Raw genomic sequence first — 25,631 nt, forward strand, 5'->3', positions numbered from 1 at the left:
ATGCGCTGCTCTGGGCCAGGCTGACACCTCTTCTGCTCTTGCCCGGGAGGCTGTTCCTCGTATATCACTGCTGACGTGCAAATTCTATGGCATTTGCTACACTCTTCTCTATGTACTCTCTCTGCCTCCTCCATTTCTCTCTCTCACTCTCTCTCTCTCTATCTCTCTCTTTTTCTCTCTCTCTCTCTCTCTCTCTCTCTCTCTCTCTCACCTCCGCTCGTGTGTTGGGATGCAACCTTTTGCCCAGTGTGCAGAGGAAGAGCAACTTGAGCGGCAGCAGGGCATCATGCAAGGAGCCCAAAGGGAATCCAATGGTTCCACATTCTCACCTCCCATCTCCTTCTCTTTCTACCACCTCCCGTACCCCTATTCCCATCCACTTCCCCTTTCTGTCTCTGTGCCGGTGTCCCTGGCGGCATGTCGGGCCGCTGCAGATCACGAGGACAAGGCGGACTGGAGGAAGTCCGTGCCCAGCTACAATCAGTCAGCTGCGGCCATGGACCTGCGAGCGTGGAGTGCCATGGCACAGGACGATAGTCAGGAGCCCCTGCCAAAGAACTGGGAAATGGCCTACACAGAGACCGGCATGGTCTATTTTATAGAGTGAGTAACCTTAACACTGCCTGGCATTGGTTGAATTACTCCCCCATTGCATGAACTCCCTAGCAGTCGTCTGACTCCCCCTTAGCCCAATTCTTCTGAAACATAGTCCAAAAATAGTCACACAAGTCGACTTTATTTATGTCACAATAAGCTAGATTCATTCTGGTCGCACTTCGCCACATCAATCTGGTGAAGGTATCTGTAGGTTCATCAGTTGTTGTACTTTCTTTTTCCCTGTGGTGGATTTTTTTTTGCTGGGGGGCTGGGGGGCTGTCAGGCCCGCATCGTTTTCATTTACTCTTTTAGTCGTGCCTCAAAGTATTCTCAGGTTCAAGATTACAACAGCACTCTGAATACACGGTATGATCTCAAAATGTACGATCTCAATGAGCCTTCAAATCTTCTAGCTCCCAATAGTGGTTGAAAGAGCTTTTGGGTAATGCCGGTGCTGCTAATTGCTTATTAGTCTCATTATCTTCTTAATGATCTTGACAATGCCTGAAGATGAATTTATGTGTTTGTGCAGCCATAACAGCAAAACCACAACCTGGCTGGACCCACGGCTCGCCAAGAAGGCCAAGGCTCCTGAGAAATGCGAAGAAGGAGGTGAGACATCATTTGGCAGATAGCTTCGGGTTTCCTTGGGGCTCAAATTGACTCGCTCTGGATTGCCGACTTAGCAAATGGATTTACACAGGGTTTAACATATATTCAGGAGTATAGTCGTACAAGTCAAAATATGCATCACGACGTTTGCCAAACAACAATCATACACTGACTGCAAGAACTCATTTTGTGCATTTTTTTTTCAAAAATCATCTGACAAAAATGTTAATATGATGATGTTAATATGTGTGTCCTGTATGGCATTCAATATTCCCAAATGAATAGATAGCCTCACTCACTTGTATGATGCAGTGTAGTATGGTGAAGTTCACGATGCTTTGTAAAGGGAGCCAAAGAAAACTGTGCGTCTCCTCTGCATGTGTCCATCAGGCATGTTTACAACGCTGTTTATAGTGGTAAATAGGTCTCTATTTTTTTGGGGAGGACACACAGGGGCACAAGTTCTCGTTTAAATGGACTGTCAATACCATTCATCCATCCATTTTCCGATCCATTTTATCCTCACACGGGTCACGGGGGATGCTAGAGCCTATCCCAGCCGTCTTCGGGCAGTAGGCGGGGGACAACCTGAACCTGCTTGCCCATCGCAGGATACACATAGACGAACAACCATCCACGCTCTCACTCACACTTGGGGACAATTTTGAGTGTGTGTTTTTGGAATGTGGGAGAAAACCGGAGTACCCAGAGAAAACCCACGCAGGAGAACATGCAAACTCCACACACAGAGGCCGCAGCTGGAATTGAACCTACGACCTCTGCACTGTGAGGTCGACACACTAACCATTAGACCACCGGGCTGCCTGTCAATATCTCCTTAGGAAAAAAGGAAAAAACGCTAATATATGTGTACCTTTGTTGAGTCGGCCATTCTTCGCATCACAGCATGAATTGCAGTATCTCGCGATCTTCTTGACTTCCATGAAAATTGTTAAACTGAGAATATACATACGTTTATACATACAAACGGACCAGTGAAAGCTCCCACAGAACCTTTCACAATACTTCAGTTATTTGGCCATTATAAGGACATTTATCATTATAATTTACTAGCTGGTTCGCGGCTCATCGCGGCTCATCAGCTAGTTCCTGCGGAAGGCTGGTAAGGTGTGCCTTTGGCCCACAAAAGTGTTGTTGCTTGGTTCAACTTTTTGTTCATCTTCATTGCTTATCGCGAAAATAAAGAGATGTTTAGCTCTACTAAATAACTGACAATTTAATTGCAATGCTTGTGGGTAGACAACATTTTTTCGCTAAGATGCCCGCGCGATCGTAGTGAGCCACTGCCTGAGCGGCGCAGTGGCGGCGCGCAGCGGTGCGGTGAAGTAGGTACGTTTTGAAAAGGGACAGACGGGAGGACAGACCGCGTGTGGGACGACGCAAAATATATATATAGATGTGTTTATGTTACCCGTAGTGTGGTGAAAGTGTCTTAATTGTTGGGTTAAATTTGTGTTGCACCTTGTAAATATGAAACTGTGATGCAGATTTTCGTGCAATACAGTAAAACCCTCGGCTGGTAGAGTACGCATCATGCTACAACGTTTCAACATGCGCACTTCAGTAAATTTCCTGATAGACTCCTTCGCTCATAGAGCTTGTGAGTCAAGGACTGAACAATGGGGTCTGCCATCCAGTGGTGAGCAGCAGTATTACAACTCAAAATTAAAATGATGGCGGAAGCATCATTCATTCATTCATTTTCCGAACCGCTTTATCCTCTGGAGCTTATCCCAGCTGTCTTCGGGCAGTCGGCGAGGGACACCGGTTGCCAGTCAATCGCAGGGCACACAGAAACGAACAACCATCCACGCTCACACTCACACCTAGGAAAAATTTGGAGTGTTCAATCAGCCTGCCATGCATGTTATTGTAATGTGGGTAGAAACCGGAGGACCCAACGCAGGCATGGGGAGAACATGCAAACTCCACACAGGAAGGCTGGAGTTGGAATTGAACCCGATACTTCTGCACTGTGAAGTCGACGTGCTAACCACTTGTCTACCGGACCGCCCATCATCGTATCAATGAGTTTTAAAAAATTACTGCAAGGGCCAGTCCAGTCTGGGTGTGGCCTGCATGCTAGGACATGACAGTACCTTAAATGCTCCATGTATTTATTTATTTATTTATTATTTTTACTCGCACGGTCTTGGAACAAGCTCATAAAATCCATGAGTCCGGGCTCTCAGTCCAAGGTGCTACTGTACTGCATAAACAGTGGTACTTAGTCTCATTTACAGAATGAACAGTGGGACAAGTTAGGTGATGCCATCATTTAACAAATTCTCTGGACTTGTAGGGGAGCCAATAGCTATTTTCTTTACAGAGGAGTTGCCAACACTGCATGGACAGCAAATTGAACAATGGGGCAAGCATTTTTTTCCCAGGTGTATCTGCCCCCCCCCCCCCCCCCGAAGACTTGTCGAGTACATGCAGAGCGCTCATCACTGCGCCAGTTAACACAAGGCAATTGCTCCAAGGACTCTGTGTGTGAAACAGTCGCAGGAACTTGAGATGATGCTCACGTACGCTCCTCCTGAAACAAAGACTATTATTTTTCTAGCTCTAACAACTCAGCCATTCTCTCTCCTATCACTCCAAGTCTCATCTGTCATTTGTAAACGCTGCAAATAAAACAAGCAATCTATCCTCAAGGTGAAGTCCATGATGTCCTCTCTTGTGATTTTCTCTCATTTTCCTTCCCCTAGAGTTGCCCTACGGCTGGGAGAGGATCGAGGACCCCCAGTATGGCACCTACTATGTAGAGTGAGTAAATATCTCTTGTTTGAGTGGTAGAGGCGACAAGAGCGTGAAGATGGTGGCGTTGGAGGAGGTGGCACAATATGCGGTTGTTGAGTGACATGGACTAGACTCAGTCAGCAGCTTTGATCTGGAGCACACACTTAGCACCATCAAGGCAAAGGCACAGATGAATTATATGCAGATGATGTAATATGACTGGATTCTAGTATAGGGCCTGTTTCAGTTTCCCACAGCCCCTCAAATCTGCAAATACAACAGGCAATTCAAGTGGTGGGGCCCTGCGTGGGAAACAATGGGGAGATTCCTTTCTGATCAAGAGTACAAATAGCAGCTCAATGTTTCATTTTGCTCCCATTACTGCGGACAAAGAGGCGTGGGGGTGGATCAGTGCCACTGTTTATACAAGAGGGTCAACGAGAGGCTGCATCTCCCATATCTCCACCTCGTTGTCTGGTCGAGTATATGACGTCTCATGATTTTCCCGAACATGAGTTGCAGTGATGAGGGAGTAAGAAGAGATTGCAAAGTGAGGACCTTCACTTGGAGTGTAACAATGTGTGTGAGTCATGCAGAGGAAACAAATATTTCATGTTTGATTTTATTTGCTGACACACACACAGGCTCTTATCATTTTCTCAGCAGGTGTCCGCTTTAGTGCACCTTCAAAGTTGCCCTTTTGGCTTGTATTTCAAACCACTACCACGCCAACACTCAGGTGATCACGCTTTCATGGAGTGGATGTTTTTTGTTTTTTCAAGGGAGACTGTTTACTGTTTAGCGTGCGGTGATTCAGCCAAGAACGGTCAATCATAAATTGGCAGAACAAGCAAAAGCAAGTCCTTCAAAAACTATTGTAGGAATGAGGCCAATTACTTTTCTATAGACATTTGGATTTGACATCACAAGATGAATATGAGGCAAGAGCTCAACATGTCATCCAAACCTTAACTTGGGAGACAGCATTATGGTAACTAAACACCAAATTAGTAGATGGGGAACAAAAAAAGATTTGGAACATTTTTAACTATCAGACTTCAAATCAATTACAGTCTATACAACTTCATATTTACAGTGTAACTTTGTGTTACGAACTACCTTGTTTCCGAACAAATTGGCTAAAGCACAATATATTAGAAGAAAATCTGTGTCGTTTAATGCACTACTTTACGTTTGCCAGCTGTTGTGGCATGGACACCCGAAAAGCTCAACTGTGCTTTTTCTGATGCCACTTTGGCTGCACATCACACATTTGCAAGCACATTACTGTATTTTTCTTTGTTGCTCTTAATTAAGAGTCAGAATAGCTTGCAGCAATTTACTTTTTTTTCTAAGAAGGATGTCATTACAAAACACTTTGGATGGTGTTCTATACAGTATTGTGATAAAAATAAATTAAACTGACCATTGAGTTGGCTCAAATTTGGGTGTGAGAAGGTGAATTCAGTTTGAAATTTCTCATTCCTCCTCCATATTAAAACGTCGAAAGCTCAAGAAAATGAGAAAAAAAATCATAATTAAAAGGACTTTATTGTCAAAATACATGTAAGCAATGTACATAGCAATATACGCCTCAATGAAGCTGTATTGGATGGAACGTTTTGCACCCATGCAATGTGAACTTCTCTGTAATAATTGGTTCTCCGAGTCCGACTTAATGATTATGTGTGTCCCGTCTTGCAGCCATATCAACCAGAAGACTCAGTTTGAGAATCCAGTCCTTGAAGCAAAGAGAAAAGTAAGCGTCGAGACGCCCTCCGCAGCATCCTCAACAACGGCCACACCCTCAGGTGAGCACAAAACACTGCAGGAATACCATTGAAGTTGGTCTGGCATTTTTTATTTTTGCAGCGTAGCAATCAATGGCTGCCCTGTGCGCATCTCCTCCCTCCTGCCGAGATGTTTTCAGAGTTGACAGGCAGCTTATAAACAGCTGCCCTCTGAAGCAATGATAGTCAATTTGCATAATGGAGCTGAGCTGCACTGGGCGACGAAACTCATTTTGGCAGTCAGATATTAAATTCTGAGGGCTCCGAGGTCTCTTTTAAAGCAGAGTCACAGCAGTTAAAAGTAACAGAATGGCATTTTCTAGATCAGGGTTGGGCAACTGGTGGACAACAGTCTGAGTGGTTATTATTATTATTTTCCCCCCACCCCTGCCCCATTTTTTAAAATGTATTTATTTATTTATTTATCACCTTTTTTTTTTTGCAAGCCCCCAAAATTCCTTCTAAAAACATTGATAAACTTTCTATATGTTTTCCACAGTAAACACGTAAAGGGAGATTGGGGAAAGAAATGCCTGCAAAAAAATATTGGAAAAAATGGAAACAAAAGCTTGCAGGAATAGACTGTCGTTTTAAGTGCTAATTTCACCAACCACCACTAGATGGCAGAAATGTCTTAGTTGCACTTGAACAGTGTCTTTTACTGCCCTACAGTACAATGTGAGGAGAGCTAATATTTTTTGCACGTTTGGAATGAAATGCAATGCAAACAATGTACCTTAGTAATATAAAATAATTGAGTGGGTTCACTCTTATATTGACACTTTTCTATGCACATGAGACACAAGGCAGTGGACTTCAAGTTGTCGCTCTATTTTCAACCTCGCACGGCCAAGGATCTCTGAAGTCCTTGGATGAAACAGCCTTTATTTATGCGCTGCCAACCTCTGCTTCGATACGCCATCTCCACCTTGACGCCGTCGTTAATGAGATTGAATAATAACCAGTGAGCTCGTGGTCATGCGTGAATTGGCATCTAAACAGTGTTCTGAAAGCACAGCAAATCTGACCTATCAGATAAAAGAGAGAGCATGAGAGACAGCCAGCGAAGCCCAGCACCGCACTCCATCCTAATTATAGCGCTGACAATCCAGTCTGACATTTAATATAATTACTCCGCCCCCGAGACGTCCGACTGTCCCTCGGTGGCCCACAGCTTAATTATCACCATGTAAACATGATTTGGATGTCCCCTGCACAACCCACCATCCTTGAGTGTTTGTTTGTTCACAAACTATTTGCTCAAACAAATTCATCTTTAACGTATTGAAAGGTATCAGTTCCTGAACTGATTCGTTTCTTTCTCAGTTCATTTGAGCTCACTCAGTTGCACGCAGGCCGGTGGGGAGTTGAACTGCAGCTGGCAAATGATGCGGCAAGTGTGCGGGCGGGGGAGTGACATGTCATTCATTACAGAGATCCTGACCTGAGTGATTCCAACCATTTCCTCTTGGTGGGATTATACCTCATTGGCATCCGTTTTTTCAAGCTAACTACTGTAATGTTCATTCAAGCCACATGAAAAGAAACACACGCACACAATTATCTGAGCATTTTTCTTATTGAGCATTATTTTATTGAGAGAAGAGGCGCATACACATACCGTACTGGCCCGAATGTGAGACGGTGTTTTTTGCATTGAAATAAGACTGAAAAAGTCAGGGTCGTCTTATATTCGGGGTCTAGATATTATACCCATTCACAACGCTAGATGACGCCAGATATCATTGAAGCGAATGCTGAACTTGACTCCCAGGCAAAAGTGAACCCCTGTCACGAAGAATAAAAATAAAAATAGCGGTAGCACAAAGAAGAAAAATTAAAAATAGCGGTAAGAAAGAAGAGAGAAGGGCGGCCCGGTAGTCCAGTGGTTAGCACGTCGGCTTCACAGTGCAGAGGTACCGAGTTCGATTGCAGCTCCGGCCTCCCTGCATGGGTTTTCTCCGGGTGCTCCGGTTTCCTCCCACATTCCAAAAACATGCATGGCAGGCTGATTGGACGCTCTAAATTGTCCCTAGGTGTGAGTGCGGATGGTTGTTCGTTTCTGTGTGCCCTGCGATTGGCTGGCAACCGATTCAGGGTGTCCCCCGCCTACTGCCCGAAGACAGCTGGGATAGGCTCCAGCACCCCCCGCGACCCTCGTGAGGATCAAGCGGCTCGGAAGATGAATGAATGAATGAAAAGAAAAGAGAAGAAAATAATAGTAGAGATAACAGAAAATTGAGAAACGTAGCAACAATATAGAGAAAAGTGGCTCGAAAATCAGCCAGGTTGACCGGCAGCTGAGGAGAAGCTATGATGTAAATTACATTTCAAAAACCAGAAGCCATTCATTTACGAATGTGATTGCACTTTAGATTTGAATGAGGGAATATAACGTGCTTTTTCTCTCAAATATATTGTTAGAATCATTGGTTTCAGATGTACTGTAATTATTTTCTGTATAAAAATTAATTTGATGTTCAAAAAGTCTTTTTTCAAACTTGAGTCTTGAAAAAGAGGGAATCGTCTTATAATCAGGACCGTCTTATATTTGGGCCAATATAGTATATGTTGATGCTATCCCTCAACAGCAATAGATGACAGGTGCAATGTTCATTTTTTTCACTCACCCCAACTTTCCAACTTTAGAATATTTGACAAACTTTGTATAATAAAAGAAAGAGGACTTTGCGTTGACCGTGCAGTAATTCTTGTGCATGTATACCACTCAAAGAAAAGCCGTGTCCCACGAATGACTGTGTGCTATGGTCCGTGAACGCGCTGTCCCTCAGTAAGTGAACACGTCATGACTTGTAGCAAGATGAAGCACTGATGAAAATTTTTGATGAACTGATTCTAGTGATTAAGTCCAGTCATTGTCATAACTACAATGACTTTCTTTTCTGTTCATAGCAATAGTCATCATATTCATGGAGGAACCGGTGCTTTCTTTTGCTTCTTTCTTTAGCATTTCTTGGTGAGAGGGTTCTAGGTTGTTCAAGTTGCTGTTGATGTCAGTGTTGTTGTTGTTGTTTTTAGGGGGGAGAATTATCTGTAAACACCGTATGAATCACTTTGTGAGATGTTTTTTAATTGCAGCATACTGTGACACAACACACAACTCATTTGAAAATCAACCTTTTTTTTTTTAACGGCTAACTTTTCGTCTTCATCTGCTCTTATTGTTGGCCTCTCAGTCTCTTCCTTACATAAGCATGCATAAACACATATGTTCCTCCTTATATTATGTATATCCCATTCACTGTGAAGTTGCTCTGTGAACAAAAGTGGCGGAAAGGAATTTCACAATCTCAGTTACTTACGATGCTAAGATGTTTTGTGACCGAGCACTCCTTTACATACAAAAAGAGACCCTTAGAATACAGTTTAAGTGTGCAAAAAATATAATTACACTTAACTTTGGACGAGTGCGTGTATTACTTGCAGCGAGTAAGAGGCTGTCAGATATGACATTGTCGCACGAGTGCAGACAGATGGCAGTTTTTGAGCTTTTCACTATCTTCACATCACACGGACATTGACACATCCACAGACGCATATGTGACAAATTAGCAGATTTTATGAGAGTCAGGAACTTGCAAGAGGCAAATCTTTACTCACAATTCAAAATTTCTGAAAATGGCATTTCTGCTAACTTTGTCCCTGCGACAGAGGAGCCTGTCCACGGGGTGCGACACTTCACACGAGACCCGTCTCAGCTGCAGGGCTCCATCTATCAAACTGCACTTCGAAAAAGCCCCCAGGGCTTCGGCTTCACCATTATCGGAGGAGACCGACCAGACGAGTTTCTTCAGGTCAAAAATGTCCTTCCTGATGGGCCTGCTGCACATGACAAGAAAATTGCCTCTGGTAAGGTTCTCCCTATGACACTTCGGTATCTCCATGGACATGTCAAAGAAGCTCGAAGCTAGGTGAAGAGAGGAACAAGACTCTATGAAGTCCTAATCTTGTACCTAGTTGTCATCAAACTCTCAACGATTTGATATTTATATATAATGTGTGGATGTGGAAGAGTTTGGATGTTGCATGGTGGGTAAAGAGGTAAACAAGGAAAGTCAGGCCCATCGGAATCATGTTTCTTGTCTGCCAGTTTTCACCGAAACCTTTAAAGATGTTCAATGGTCATTTAGCTTTTGAGCAAAACGTGTTTGGATTAAATCAAAAGAGACGCTACTTCAGGTAGCTGAAGTCCAAGTCATACAATGTTCCGGTCCGCACTCTCCTGGTTAAAAATTTAAACCAGTCTTATCTGAACTTTAACGTATGAGAGCTCATAATTTAAAAAGAAACCCTATTGATCTGATCCAATTACCATACCACTTTACCAGTCACAATGATCACATGATTGACAAACATTTAATTGTCACTATGACTGCTTTTATCTGATGCAGCAAGATGCTCTTAGCAAAGGTAAATGCTAAATCAATACAGCTTTTTTTCGAATGGTCCATTCATGCCATCCACATTTGCATTCATCATAGAGCTTTGAGTACACACCATCAAACTGCCCAACTGTCTCTTTGTCCTCAGTTTGAAATGTAGAATGCGTTAGGCCTGCAAAGCCATGTATTTTTTCAAAAACGATAGAGAATGAAAAGCCTGTCTTTGTGTGTTCAGTGTATTATTGTGATTACGTTGCATTTTAATGAATTAATTTTCAAACCAAGATGCTCCCTTTCCCTTTGTTTTCTCTTGATGAATTCCATTGCGAACCACAGGGGCAATCGAGCTTGCTCCGATAAGGGAAATCTGATCTGTGTTTGTCACGGTAGCCTATTGATTGTGTGGGAAGGTTGAGACAAGCATATTGGTCAGCAATTGAGCTGGCTCTCCAGACCTATTCTTCGACCTATTTGTCAGCCACGTCCTTCCAATCTCCTTTTACATCCAGGGTTATGTGTTTATGTGATTGTGAGCCCACTCACCATGGCATTGAAACATGCATGTTTTGCTCTTCCAGGTGACGTGATTGTTGACATCAATAGGACATGTGTGCTGGGGAAAACCCATGCTGATGTGGTGCAGATGTTCCAATCCATCCCCATCAACCAGTATGTTGACATGGTCCTGTGCCGTGGTTACACACTACCCGGAGATTCTGGGAGTGGTGGGGACGCGTCCAAGGAGTCTTCTCCCGCCGCTACCAAGTCTCAGGACCACCTACACAAGGTCCAGGAAGGTGGAACCCTCCCCAGGCAGACTGCTGCGGTACCGCCCATGACTAACGGGGGGCGTCACCATCACCACCATGCGCACCATCACCTCCACCATCACCACCCTCCTCATGTTCACAACCAGGAGGGCCCAGATGCCACCCTGCTCCAGCCCGAGCTCATAAGCGTGCCTTTATTGAAAGGCCCTGGAGGTTTTGGCTTTGCGATTGCTGACTGCCCCTTGGGTCAAAAGGTGAAGATGATTCTCGACGCACAGTGGTGCCGTGGTCTGCTGAAGGGTGACGTCATCAAAGAGATTAACAGACAGAACGTGCAGACGTTGAGTCACTCGCAGGTGGTGGACATCCTCAAAGACTTGCCCGTAGGCAGTGAAGTCAACGTGCTGGTGCTCCGAGGAGGTGAGTTCGCCAGATAAAGAATATTCAGATTCAGGTGTTTGATTCAAGGATGGAACAATACATTTCCCGTACGGGTAATTAGACGGTCATCTTTACCATTATTGCCACTTTCTCGCATCATCAGTTGATACTGATCAATGTTACTTTCCCATTGTGAGGCTTCAGGAGGCACAGGATGTTCTCAGAGGGCATTTAGGCTATTGAGTTCAGAGTGTCGCTGAGTTTTATCAGCAGGTCGGGCCAATAATTTTCAGCAGATCGGGGCAATAAGTTAATTTTCTTTCTTTTCTGAAATTTGATCTATCGTTTATTTGTATATTTGTATATTTGTATATTACAGAATGTTACATTTCATTTTGTTGGGAGTAGCGGTATAGCTGGAATTGTAAAAGAGAAACACACACACACACTCACAGGCAGGACTTCTTGTGTACAATGCCTTCCTGGATGCTGCAGCAGAACGTACACTCTGTTTGGAGAAAGAAAATGGCTTTTATGCTTACTGGTGTGTAATGTGCTTTATGTTAACATTCTATTAGCATATCATTCATGTATTTGATAATTTTATGCTGAAAAGGGTTTCAGAACAAATACTCGTCCTCAAAGAGAACTTAAAATCAAATTTCCGTTAATTTCAATTTCAAATTTAACTAATGACGGTGATTGATGTGGCAAGTGTGTGACTCATTGATTCAAAAAACTGAAACGATGAGGTGCCAGTTACAGAGGTCTCACTCGGCACAATCAAGATCCTGGCAGTATTGTATAAAGCAATTTCAGACTCTCAACACTGCAACATCTGCAACACCGTGTCAGCATCCCAAGCAGGGAGGACATCATGCTTAGTCATATGGCAAGCTGTAGTGTGACGGTGCAGAAAGGTGGCGCTTCTTGTGATGCATTTGCCGCTTCCAGGGGCCCGGCGGGATGCAGAGCCTGGGTTAACCGTGGAAAATGTCTATCTTTCTGTTCACATTCAGCCTCCACAAACTTGAAGGACTCTGTCACATTGGCTGTGCTGCAGATCTGTGCCGCATACTCGCACCGCCTGCTATTATTGTTTTCGTGTGCATGCGTATATTAAATGCTTCATCGCTGTTTGGTTCATCATTGCTTGCAAAAGGAATAAGCTACCTGACCCACACTTAATGTGGTGTGGTCTAGAAGCATCCTAGTAAAGACAGCAAATTATTTGGCCATTCTCCTAACCTAAAAATTCTGTTGACGCATGTACTGCGCTGTTGGCCCAGGGAGCAGTGTGACTTGATGCTTTGCACCACTTCGTTTCACATTTGACAAGGAAATATTCATCAGGAAATAACTTCCCTCCAGCCGCTTGTTTTATGGTGACAACTAAATCTGGAGACATCACACTTAGGAATTTGCGGAAAGGAGCATATTTTCCATGCTACTCCATGTAGTAGTGATTCCCAACTACTGGATGGGACTTGATCTCTAATGGATAGGGAAAACAGAGGGATTGTCGGCGGTGACATTTCAAGGAAACAAATGACATGCATAAACTCGTTCTCACTTTGTGGGTGAGAACACACATGCAGAGATACGTTCAGTCACCACCATAATTACCTATAGTTTTTTTAAATAACAATAACAATAATAATAATAAGTCTGGAAATAATTCTCAAACTTTAAATTGACTATGTTATTATATTAGGGCGGCCCGGTAGTCCAGTGGTTGGCACGTCGGCTTCACAGTGCAGAGGTACCGGGTTCGATTCCACCTCCGGCCTCCCTGTGTCGAGTTTGCATGTTCTCCCCAGGCCTGCGTGGGTTTTCGCCGGGTGCTCCGGTTTCCTCCCACATTCCAAAAACATGCGTGGCAGGCTGATTGAACACTCTAAATTGTCCCTAGGTGTGAGTGTGAGCGTGGATGGTTGTTCGTCTCTGTGTGCCCTGTGATTGGCTGGCAACCGATTCAGGGTGTCCCCCGCCTACTGCCTGAAGATTGCTGGGATAGCCCCCCCCCCCCCGCTACCTTTGTGAGGATCGGAAAATGGATGGATGGATGGATGGATGTTTGGATTGAATAGTTGAGCCACAGCTCTAAAGGGCAAAGTAATTGCTATGCCGCAACTTTAATTGTGCAGCTGGAGAATACTGCCTCCTACTGGCTGCATCAAATTGTGGCTCTCCGGCACTTATCATGGTCACAAAACTTTCAGACAGGTCACTCAGAAGTTCAGAACAACAGTCCTGTTCATTTTCAAATATATACAGAAGCAAACATCCAATGTCATATCAGTAAATATGTCAGGTCTGTGGGATGCTCAGTTGTTTAACAATGTTCCAAATATCAGAATCGCTTCTTCATAGAAAGCGAGAATCTGCTATTCAGGGAACTTGGGTCAATAGTGGATTCTCAACATCTGCTTCAAATAGCACACCTAGTCAGCAATGTCAATTCTCGATTGCTTGCAGTGCAGTACCAACACAACAGATCAAAGCCCATATACAGTAAATGTTGTACATGTACTGTAATGACCAAATGTCTTGACCTCTTACTTTCTGCTTCTAGGTCAGACATCACCTGTGAAATCATTGAAACCCGTAAGTTGAAGCACACACAAATGTTTCCTATTGGTCAGAAACTGATGATAAATCATATCCGGTCGTATATGATCAATCCAATCCTCAATGATAACACATTTACTGTATATATTATCTGCAAGCACCAGCCACTGTGTGTGCTGCATTATTCTGGCAGCGCTCTTCCTGCGGGATCCAATTTGCCCAAAAAAGTATGCTGCTTTCTGACAAACAGTGATTTTCAACATCGTTCTTGGCTCAGCCGTTGAAGATGATTTGCCTTATTTCACAACTTGCTCCTGCATTGCGCCTCCGTGCTGCACTCTTAAAATAGCAACCCGCTGACGCAGCAACAGGCTCGCTAATACTGGTTTATTGATCTCCATCAGAATGTGTCGCTGTGCTTGGCACATAGTTACCGGTGCCTTCTGTTGTTGATCCATTTGCTAATGTATTGCATGTTGTTATTTTAAGCCATCCTGTGTGATTTCTCTGTTCCAGTGCACGGCACCAACATCTCAGCCTGCTCCTCAGCATGCACCCCAACCAACATTCCAGCCTGCCTCTCAACAGACTCCTCACCACACCCACCCTACTCCTGCCACACAGTTGCAGCGACCGGAGCTAAACCACAGCCCTGAGACTCTCGGTCATGCAGAGGTGCCCCCTCATCTGCTCTCCAATGTCATGAGCTCATCTTTTCCCAAACCAGATGCTTCAGAACTATACGTCAAGTCCAAGGCGTTGTTGAATAGCCAGCGTACGTGGGCCACATTTTCTACCAATTATGTTTCTATCTATCAAGTGACGCTTTACCTTTTTGTCTCAATTTTAAGTCCCGTATTTTCCGCGCTACAAGGCACACCTAAAAGCATTCCATTTTCTCCAAAGCCAACAGTGCGCCTTATAATCCGATGTGCCTTATACATAAATCAATATTCTGATTTCTTGGATGGAGTATTTTAAATGTTCTGTAAAGTGCTTTGTTACAGCTGCAGCAGTTGCGAAAGTGTGATATAAGTAAAGCTGTATTGTATTGTATTGTATTGTATTGTATTGTATTGTATTAGCATAGCTCCATCGAGTGGATGCATAATGCAACCTCAGCCGCTATTGTAGCTTCTATCGAAGCTTCTTATAGTGCGGAAAATACAGTAATATTTTCCGTAGTGCACATGTAACTGAAAGCTTGAGTTAAGTTCCACATTCTAATTAATTTTAATAATAATATTTGTCAAGTCAACAGTATTTATAGAGCACTTTCAAACAGCCATCGCTGCATACAAAGTGCTGTACATGGAGCAATTTAACTTCACAATAAACAGTAAGACAAATCGGTAATAAAGGCGGTTGAAAGCACCAAACAGTAAAACCAAGAACAAAACTAAGTCATGCTGAGTCGAATGCCAAAGATTACAAGTGAGTTTTGAAGATTGGCAGCGAGGAGGCTTGCCGAATGTTCAGTGGGAGGTCATTCCAGAGAGAGGGACCAGCAACAGAAAAGGCTCGATCCCCTCTGAGCCTCAGTTTAGTCCTTGGTACTTCCAATAATGTCTGGTCCACAGACCTGAGGCGCCGGGCAGGTGTGTAGGGGCGGATGTGCTCAGAGAGGTAAGGTGAGATTATTCAGAGATTTGAAAACAAAGAGGAGGATCTTGAAAATAACTCTAAAATGAATTGAAAATGGTCACCACTGTTCTTATAAGATCAATATTTGAGAGTTAAAATATCATTCAAAAGGGGTTGTCATAATTTTATAGAAAAAGAGAGGGGGGGGGTAAAGAGAGGAAGAAAGAAAGCTAGCTCTATAGTAGGTGCCAAGGAAAAGTTTCACACAATGGAGTCATTTTACTGTTTGGTTTGAAATCCTTTAAATGGAAATTCTATATTGTCTTTCAAACAACCCACCTGGGTCAAATAACACAACAAATAACTGTTTTGTTGGATATGATTGTTGGAAATTATTTTTTTTCAGTCCTCTTGTCATTTTGAATGAATGCAATTTTCAATCAAATGTTTCTTTGCAGCTGCAAACACCAAGGACCTAGATGTGTTCATCAAGAGAAACCAAGAGTCTGGCTTTGGCTTCAGGGTCCTTGGAGGCGAGGGGCCGGAGCAGCCGGTAAGCGGGCTTTGTTAAGTCCCCACTGTTAAATTTTGCACGTCCACAATTGCTGCAGATGTAGCGAACAGAAAGGCATTTGACCTGCTGTGAACCTAGATGTATGTTTCCTTACATTTAACTGTCTGTGTTACATGATTGTGTCCGCAGGTGTACATCGGTGCCATCGTCCCGCTGGGTGCAGCGGAGAAGGACGGGCGCCTGAGGGCGGGTGATGAGCTGCTTGGTATAGATGGCGTGCCAGTGAAAGGCAAATCACACAAACAAGTACTGGAACTGATGACCAACGCTGCCCGCAATGGCCAGGTCATGCTAACGGTCCGCAGGAAACTGACGCATTCAGGTGGGTCGACTATCACTGCTGAGCAGGGTCAAAGTGGCAGGAAATAATAGGTGGGTCTCAAAAGACATGATTTTATCATAGCTTATGCTATATAGGACTGGCTTCCCCAACGTTCGTGGGCTTTACGGTTGGTGAACCAGCCACGAAACCTCTCATAGGGTCTGATTCAGTCAAGGTTTGCATGTGCAAACAGACTCAAAATTTGATTGCGCACGCAAACAGATGTAGCTGATTTACTAACTAGATGCAGCCAGGATTGTGTCTGCCAAACGAGTAAAGCAGCTACATGATTTCTTGTCATTGTTTGATCAAATAAAACAACCTAGGTAAAAAATTGGTTTCTTCGTCTTTGTTAATAAATAAGGGAATCCAAGCTGTAATGACTCAGTTTGCCATGTGGAAAGTTCGGACATTGACCAGTCTCTCATGTTCAGCAATCTTCTTCAAGGGATTCTTTTTTTCTGTGTCAAAGCAACAACCACATTGATTTTTAATGTGGTCAAGAAGAGAAACTGGGGTCAATTACTATTCAGTAAATCTCCGTGTTGTCATCTGATGACTACCGGTTGATTTCCTGATTTGAAGGGTGTGCTTTAGCGCTTATAGCTCTACCTAATACTGTCCAACGCAGTCAAAAGGTTTGAATCTCTTCAAAGCAAAAGAAATGCAACGCCACGAGAGTCGAAAGGTTTCAATCTCATCTAAGGTCCTGGATTTTGCCATGTTCTTCCCATCGACTTTCCCCAAATAATTCATGTTCATTGAAAGACCATCACTTATCCCTCGTAGTAAATGTGAATATGAATGCTCGTTTGCCTTTTTGTGACCTACGATTGACCGTTGACCCGTCTAGGGCGTATCCCGCCTCTTGCCTTGAAAGTTAGCTTGGATAGACGCACGGTCACCTGTGACTCTAATGTGCATTAGCAGCATTGAAAATGGATGGCTGGATGGATGTTTCAAAGCATGTGTATGTGTTTGTAATCAGACGGTGGCGGCTGGGAAGAGGAGGGCAGGCAGCAGACCCCGCATGTGACACCTGCTCTGGTCGGCAGCTCTCCATTGACTGCCCGAGGGGACCCCCTGAAAACCGCATATCCCTCTCGACAGGAGCCCTTTGAAGTCACACTGCATCGAAAAGACAACGAAGGCTTCGGCTTTGTCATTCTCACCTCAAAGAACAAGCCCCCTCCCGGAGGTAAAGTCCCAAACATATCTGTAGGGATGTGTATCCATAAGATTCTATCAATACTACGACTCTGAACCATCTGCTCATTGAATCCGGTCCCTTAACGGTATTCTTGTCTGTACTTTTTTTGTTAGTTATTTATTCCTATTTATACTGATTTATGACCAAAACCTAAATTAAATTAAGAGCCCAACTGACATTTCTTCATTACAATCCATAAAGACAACAAATATTACATGAATCAGGAAGCTTTTTGTGGGCCTATCGGATGATCAACAAAATCGCTTTTGACTCGTGATACTTGGCCCACCCAATAAAACCTAGTCAAGGATCCGTTTTGCTGATTTTTAAAACACATTCTAAACGTTTAAGCTCGCTTGGATGCGAGAACAGATACTAAGTGACATGTTTCCTGCCAAGAGCTCTGAGCAAATGTTCAAATGATGTTCTTCAAACGTTTCGGGATGCCATACCATAGACAGCCCATCCATCCATCCATCCATCATCTACCGCTTATCCGGGGCCGGGTCGCGGGGCAACAGCTTTAGCAGGGGAGCCCAGACTTCCCTCTCCCTAGCTACTTCTTCCAGCTCTCCCCGGGGGATCTCGAGTCGTTCCCAGACAAGCTGGGTGACATAGTCTCTCCAGCGTGTCCTGGGTCTTCCTCTGGGTCTCCTCCCAGTGGGGCATGACCGGAACACCTCACCGGGGAGGCGCTCAGGAGGCATCCGAATAAGATGCCCAAGCCACCTCATCTGGCTCCTCTCGATATGGAGGAGAAGCGGCTCGACTCTGAGCCCCTCCCGGATGACCGAGCTTCTCACCTTATCTCTAAGGGAGAGCCCGGACACCCTGCGGAGAAAACTCATTTCGGCCGCTTGTAACCGGGATCTCGTTCTTTCGGTCACGACCCATAGCTCGTGACCATAGATGAGGGTTGGAACGTAGATCGACCAGTAAATTGAGAGCTTAGCCCTTTGGCTCAGCTCCTTCTTCACCACAACAGACCGATACAACGTCCGCATCACAGCAGACGCTGCACCGATCCGCCTGTCGATCTCCCGCTCCCTTCTGCCCCCACTCGTGAACAAGACCCCAAGATACTTGATCTCCTCCACTTGGGGCAAGATCTCCTCCCCGACCCGGAGGGGGCACTCCACCCTTTTTCGACTGAGGACCATGGTTTCAGATTTGGAGGTGCTGATCTTCATCCCAACCGCTTCACACTCGGCTGCGAAACGCTCCAGTGAGAGTTGGAGAGCCCCGTTTGAAGGAGCCAACAGCACCACATCATCTGCAAAAAGCAGGGATGCAATACTGAGGCCCCCAAAACGGACCCCCTCAACGCTTCGGCTGCGCCTAGAAATTCTGTCCATAAAGGTTCTGAACAGAATCGGTGACAAAGGGCAGCCTTGGTGGAGTCCTACCCCCACTGGAAACGATTCCGACTTACTGCCGGCAATGCGAACCAAACTCTGACATCGGTGGTATAGAGACCGAACAGCCCGTATCAGGGGGTTCGGTACCCCATACCCTCGAAGCACCCCCCACAGAACTCCCCGAGGGACACGGTCAAACGCCTTCTCCAAGTCCACAAAACACATGTAGACTGGTTGAGCGAATTCCCACATACCCTCGAGGACCCTGCTAAGGGTGTAGAGCTGGTCCACTGTTCCACGGCCGGGACGAAAACCACACTGCTCCTCCTCAATCTGAGGCTCGACTTCCTGACGGACCCTCCTCTTCAGCACCCCTTAATAGACCTTACCAAGGAGGCTGAGGAGTGTGATCCCTCTATAGTTGGAACACACCCTCCGCTCCCCCTTTTTAAATAGACAGCCATAGTACTGGAACGGGCATGTAAATAATGTCATCATGTTGACCCCGAGTTGTTTTTCCTGCAGTGATACTCACACCTACGACAGAAATACTCACAAACGGCTGTACTGTGATTTAACGTTTGCCTCATTGTTGTCCGTGTGCGTTTCAGTAATACCTCACAAGATTGGACGTATCATTGAAGGAAGCCCTACTGACCGTTTGGGCCAGATGAAGGTGGGTGACCGAATCTCTGCTGTAAACGGTCAGACCATCATGGAGCTGTCACACAACGACATTGTCCAGCTCATCAAGGAAGCAGGCACTTCAGTTACCCTCACCGTTGTACCTGAAGACGGTAGGCTTGCACGTTTTTAAACATACGATGAGGCGATGATCATCACGCATGTCATTTTGAATATTCGTGTGGCCTTTGCTCTGACAGACAGCATGCCTCCCTCCACCACAAACTCAGCCATGCAGAGTCCCTCGGTGCATCCAAGAGCTGTTGGCCAGCAGGCTCCCAACTATGCAGACAGGTAAACCACGGGAAGACCATCAAACAGGGATTGTAGAGAAATGACTAATACGTCCAATCTTCTTAGCGCAGCGAGCAGTTTGTGCTGAACTGGGGCTCACACACACAGCAAGACAAAATCCCCTTCCATCTCTGCATGAATGGTGGAGAATATAGGAAAAAAAAGATTACAGAGCAGTCAGGTTTAATTTTATGCTGCACTTTTTAATCCTCCAGCAGCAGTTCCTCACCGGCTCAGTATTCCAATTCTACCCATTAAGCACCACTGCAGAGCCGCTGAAGATATCACTTTTTCTTTGTGTAGTTTGTGAGCACAGAAACGTGACGGCAACAAGCGCCAAAAACCTTTCCCAGTCATGCAGTGTCCAACACTTGTCACCAGCACAACTTTTTGGAATACAGTATTAATTACAACTTGGTCATTTTACTTTTCTTTACATGACCACATTACACGAGGCTTTGTCGTCATATCATTATTCGAAGTGGTTTCCTTGTTTCTGCTTACATAACAAGGCAGTCAGTCAGTCAGTCAGTTTCTGAAACGGGGTTATGGGAAGCCCTGGTGGCAGTTGGCGGTATTGCAGGTTGCTCACCAGCGATCTTGGTTACATTATTTCAGATGTTTGAAGAAGGATTCGAACCAAACAGGGTCTACGAATGCTGCTGAAGTTACACTATGAAAGAGTTTTGCCTATTGAGGGGACTTCCTCTAATGTGGTGTGGTGCGTTTGAAATCAGTAGTGTTGAAGCTAGAATGAATCACCTCATTGTATGTACTGTATACAACATTTCCATAATTCCTTTTCAAAGGGTTTTATGTAGGTTTTTTAAGACTGTAGACTGATTACTACATATTTACATGGTGCTTAAATTATCTTTTGTGGAGCAGGAATGGTGACATGGGAACACTCAATGCACCAGGCCTAAAGCAGGTGAGACTGTATTTTTTCATTTTTTCAGTGTTTCTCCTCCTCTGTTATTTGGTTGCTCAGCTGTTGAGATGCTGTGCCAGCTCAGGGAAAGTTAAATGTCTTCCGAATTTCGAGCATTCGTTTGAATGGATTTTTCTGCAAAAAGGACTGTTTTGTGGTGGAGTTGGATCGTAGCCAGAGGGGTTTCGGCTTCAGCCTGAGGGGTGGTAAAGAGTACAACATGGGCTTGTTTATCCTGCGCCTGGCTGAGGATGGGCCTGCACTTAAGGATGGAAGGATACATGTGAGTTTTTACAATTTGGATACGAATGAAGACACACTCTTAAGTTCTCTCGTGACAAAAAAGCTCCATGCATAAATCTGCTTCGCAGGTTGGTGATCAGATTGTCGAGATCAACGGTGAGGCCGCTCAGGGCATCACGCACACTCGGGCCATCGAGCTGATCCAAGCCGGAGGCAATAAAGTTCATCTGTTGCTCCGACCCGGCCAGGGTTTGGTTCCCGATCACAGTGAGTGAACCGTGCTCATAGATCTCTAGCATTGGTTACTGGCCAGATGCTGCTTCTTCTCATGCATGTGTTGCAAGCTTTCTGTCTCGCCTCTTATTTCTTCAGCTCGCTAGCTCTCTCATACGCCAATATCTGACTTGCTTTCTCTGTTTTTTTTCCATTGGCACGGCTGTCTGTCTGTTTCTATTTGTCTCTTCCTCCTATAGGTCTGAGCTCTTCTTCCACCCTGTGCTTCTACATGAAACCAGAGCATCACTAAAGGCCTCACTGCTTTTCTTGGTCTGTCCCTAAATAGCCGCGGTAAAACCTTGTGCTCCTCTCCTCCTTCCCAAGTGATCCGTCTGCTGCCAGATTTCAATGTTTTTCTCCACACCTTCCTCTCACTCACCGTCACATTAATAGACCAGTTGCCTGTGACAGCACATGAAATTAGGTTCTGAACTTGGCTGGCTAAACCAAAGCAGTGAGTCCTAGAAGAACAAACAGACCTGCAGGGGTTAGCAAGTTGTTATTTTGGATGCCACTGAACACATGCTTTTTCTTAAGGCAAAAGATTAAGTTTTAGATCAAGACCACTGCGTTGTGTAGAGAGATATTAGTGTGGTATAATTATTATTATTTTTAATTATTCTTATGTACAACAAGTTTTTTTCACAGTACATTACATTGCCTGAAGTGTTGGTATAAACTTTTAAAACTGCTCACATGATAGTTGTGACACACAGGATCAGTGTTGGCCGAATTAAATACTTTAAATGCCTGGTTGGGTTGGTTGACCAACGGGTATATTGGAATGTGGCCATTGGCCTTGAAGTTCCAGCAGCAAACATTGATTAGTAAGGGTGACAAGAATCCGTGTGTGTGTGTTCACTGGCATCCTCTCGCCACAAAAGGAGAAATTTTCATGAGTTGGTGCTCCTGGAAATTGAGCACGCGAGCAACACTCTCTTTTCTGACTGATCTGTGTCTGGCCACAGCTTTGCACAGCACAGCTCAGAGAGATAACTGTAGTGACCTAAGCAGACCGTGGGTCGTGACTATGTTGTGACACAGGATTTTTACTAAGATAAATATTGGCGTCCTAAAAAAAATCAAGAAATGCTTTTTGTTTTCCATCATCACAATATTGCACCTCTGGTGCATGATATTTTTCCCTCGAATGTGCAAAATAAAGGGTGTGTTATATTCTCAGCTCACAAATGATCTTCTGTTCCACTCCTTGTTTCCCAGATTCAAAGGAAAACGCAATCATTCCAACCTCAAGCTTGCCCAAGCATTCTGTCACTGATGAGCAGCTATCATCTCCAGCCTCTCCATCCTCTGTCTCCATCTCAGAATGGTCCCCATCTTCACCCCCGGTAACCATCTCTGATGACTTCTCCAGAACAGAGCTGTGGTCAGTGGGCTCGCCTACCACAGGGAGGGCGCATGCACGTCAACCTAACAGATTAACAGGGCAGCAGGTTTCCACCAAGCGTACCACTAGTCCTGGCGCACAAACCAGGAAAACAAGCCGCAGTGACTGCAAGAGAGCGACTGAAAGCGGAGCAGATCACGCCAACAGATCCCACAGCCCCAAGAAAACAGAGCGGGGATCCTTGGAGGACATGAAGAGTCTTCGGAAGCACGAAGGGAAGAGAGACCATCGCTCCTCCAGCCCCAAGAAGAGTTCCAAGAGAGAACATGACCCTGCTGTGCCTTTAAGGAACCAGGAGGGGTCCCAAAGCCCGCGCCGCCCAGCGGGCCAGCAACCGGCCGGGGAGGGGCGAAGGTACAATGATGAGGTTGCAGCGCATTGGCAGGAGAGAGGCACTACAGAAAGCGATCGACACAGGAGGGGCAAAAAAGTTGAACAAGAGGCGGTGGCACAAAAGTCACATGTACACAGGGAGAGGTCGGCATCAGGTGCCGAGACGCTGAGTCGCAGGAGTGTAAAAGAGAAAGAGAGTAGGTCACAGAAGTTGCCTGAAGATGGAAGTAAAAAGGACCCCAGGGGGTCCAGCAGTAGCATCCAGGACCCTGGCTGCAATGGCACGTCCAGCAGCAAGAAGCCTCCCATCACGCCGGGGCCGTGGAAGGTTCCCAGTCCGAGCAAGATCCAGTCCCAGGCGGACACAACATAGAAACCATCTCGTCATCATGGACTATGATTTCCTTTCACCCAGTTTTGCCTGGCTCAGTCTGCTGAGGCTGATATGTGTTCCTCCATGCACGCTGGAATCTGCTTTAGAATCTGAATTTGTTTTGTCTTTTGTTTTTTTGTTTGTTTGTTTTGGGGGGGGTCATTTCAGAGTCCAATTTGAAGGAAACTGACCTATTTCCCCATTCACTGTGAGACTTGGATGAAGGATCTGATTTTAGTCACTGTGAAGGTTCAAGGCACATTCCTGTGCTGGCTGATTGTCCGTTGATTGTGGACGTATTCTAGGTGTTGGAAAAGTTTGGTGTTTTTTGGCAACACTATTCCATTGATGAGCTGACCGCTTTCATACTCATCTGAGGTGACGACTCTCATGATCTTGTCAACGTGCTGACAGCTTTTATGGAGCTTTTGAAACACCCCTCAACAGACCGGACACTTGTGCTTATTGTTCTCGTATTTGTTTTACCTGTGTTGATAGTAATGTAACTTATTGAAATGGTAACTGTCAGTAAACATGCTAAGTCATTTCACTTGTCAGGTCTTAAAGGTCTGCGATTGTCTGGCAACCAATTCGGGGTGTACCCTGCCTACTGCCCGAAGACAGCTGGGATAGGCTCCGGCTCCCCCCGTGACCCTAGTGAGGATAATGCGGTCCGGATGATGAATGAATATTAACAGTATATTATATTATATTATGTTATAGTATATTATATTATGTTATAGTATATTATAACAGTGTATATTAACAGTTTAAAATGACAAGTGTGCGACAAGAAAGGTTTTGGCAATGGGGGGGAAATCTATAATAGCATGATCTGCCTACATTATATCCACACACACACAAAAAGGGAAATTGTGGTGTTAAAATTGCTCGTGCACAGGTCCTGAAGGTTTGACAACTGCAAGAACTGCACAATCTATACCTTCTGTGATCCGTATGGGTCAACTTTGCAGCTCTGTTTTTTCGGTCATGTGGCTATCATGTATTTGCAAGCTTTTCCATATCGCTGTAGCGTTGACTTAATATACCTGATCTGAGCGTTTTTTATCAAAGTGTTTACGACATACTGACATATTTTAGATGAATGGAATTAACAGAACTTGATTGTAAAAAGTGACGGCTCTGACTCCAGCATTCTTAAAACAATGCTTATATACCGGTACTGTTATCACTAGAAATATGGCCACCCGAGCAATTAAATGTTTTCTTTGTTCATCTCACATTTTATTTGCCACTAAATTACTCCCAACAAGTTAAAAGTCTCAAGTCAAGGTTTGTTCTTCAAATTCTTGAGAATTGACATTTTATTTTTTATATTAATTATACACACCATAAACAATTATTTTTTCAAGGTTTTCATCCAGATGTGTGTGTGTGTGGGGGGGGGGGATAAGAATGACCCAACTGGGAGTGGAAAATTACAGAGTTTATCAAAGGAAGTCAACCAGTGGCCCACGTTCTATAATATAACCTCTCTGTGGACTTATTGGGGTGATTTTTAACCTGCACTGATGTTGCTGCTCTTGAACACTGTGTTGTCTGGTGGCTCGCACACTTATATTCACACGCTTGTTGCCATGTGAAGCATCAGACTGCCTGTTGAAGGATGTACAGAAGAACCTGTCTGTGGCATCATTCTTTTTTTTTTTTGTCATCTACGTTGTTATGGTTGACCCCTGTACTGTTTACCGTGTATTCCATTAACACTTATGAGACTGTGGCCTTGGATCGCTCAAACACATTTAAGAAATATATAGTTTTCACGTCACAGTTAGTTGTAATTGTTTTTAAATTGTACAGCACCTGTATAAATCTTTGCCGTCATGCAGAAAAACTATCTATCATCTGTACATTGTTTCATTATTTTTGTAAGGGAACTGACAGGAAAAGATATAAAATTGGTGAAAATAAATAACCTTGCATTCTGATCATGCACTGATGAATAAAGGTTTACTGAATAATCAGAAGCATGTGTTTGTTGATATGTTAAGATCGGTGGTAGTAAACATTCAGGCGTGACCTTCGTGACCTTCGCTTCTCTTTAAAAAATTCAAATGAATAATGTTTACATATAAGATAAGAAAATAACCTATTTGTCCTACAGTGAGCAAATATATGCATAACAAAGATGCA

At 44.4% G+C, this 25,631-nt stretch overlaps 1 protein-coding gene across 3 annotated transcripts in view; it reads left to right on the forward strand.

Annotated features, from left to right (window-relative positions):
- Window positions 1–25,465, forward strand: part of LOC127595887 (membrane-associated guanylate kinase, WW and PDZ domain-containing protein 3-like) — an 87,965-nt gene extending 62,500 nt beyond the window's left edge. The window contains exons 5-22 of one of the 3 annotated variants that reach the window (XM_052057820.1): window positions 435–603; window positions 1,130–1,209; window positions 3,942–3,999; window positions 5,677–5,783; window positions 9,435–9,632; window positions 10,744–11,355; window positions 13,892–13,923; window positions 14,404–14,662; window positions 15,930–16,024; window positions 16,175–16,367; window positions 17,356–17,565; window positions 19,547–19,732; window positions 19,820–19,913; window positions 20,802–20,844; window positions 20,990–21,127; window positions 21,216–21,354; window positions 21,561–21,654; window positions 22,585–22,726. In XM_052057820.1, coding sequence (XP_051913780.1) covers window positions 435–603; window positions 1,130–1,209; window positions 3,942–3,999; window positions 5,677–5,783; window positions 9,435–9,632; window positions 10,744–11,355; window positions 13,892–13,923; window positions 14,404–14,662; window positions 15,930–16,024; window positions 16,175–16,367; window positions 17,356–17,565; window positions 19,547–19,732; window positions 19,820–19,913; window positions 20,802–20,844; window positions 20,990–21,127; window positions 21,216–21,354; window positions 21,561–21,613 — 2,666 coding nt within the window. In that variant the 3' untranslated portion in view covers window positions 21,614–21,654; window positions 22,585–22,726. Of the gene's footprint in view, window positions 1–434; window positions 604–1,129; window positions 1,210–3,941; window positions 4,000–5,676; window positions 5,784–9,434; window positions 9,633–10,743; window positions 11,356–13,891; window positions 13,924–14,403; window positions 14,663–15,929; window positions 16,025–16,174; window positions 16,368–17,355; window positions 17,566–19,546; window positions 19,733–19,819; window positions 19,914–20,801; window positions 20,845–20,989; window positions 21,128–21,215; window positions 21,355–21,560; window positions 21,655–22,584 lie in introns of all 3 variants that reach the window. The other 2 variants (XM_052057822.1, XM_052057819.1) reach the window with 2 other exon arrangements.
- The last annotated feature ends 166 nt before the right edge of the window (window positions 25,466–25,631 follow it).

This window comes from Hippocampus zosterae, chromosome 2 (assembly GCF_025434085.1).
Source record: "Hippocampus zosterae strain Florida chromosome 2, ASM2543408v3, whole genome shotgun sequence".
Lineage (NCBI taxonomy): Eukaryota > Metazoa > Chordata > Actinopteri > Syngnathiformes > Syngnathidae > Hippocampus > Hippocampus zosterae.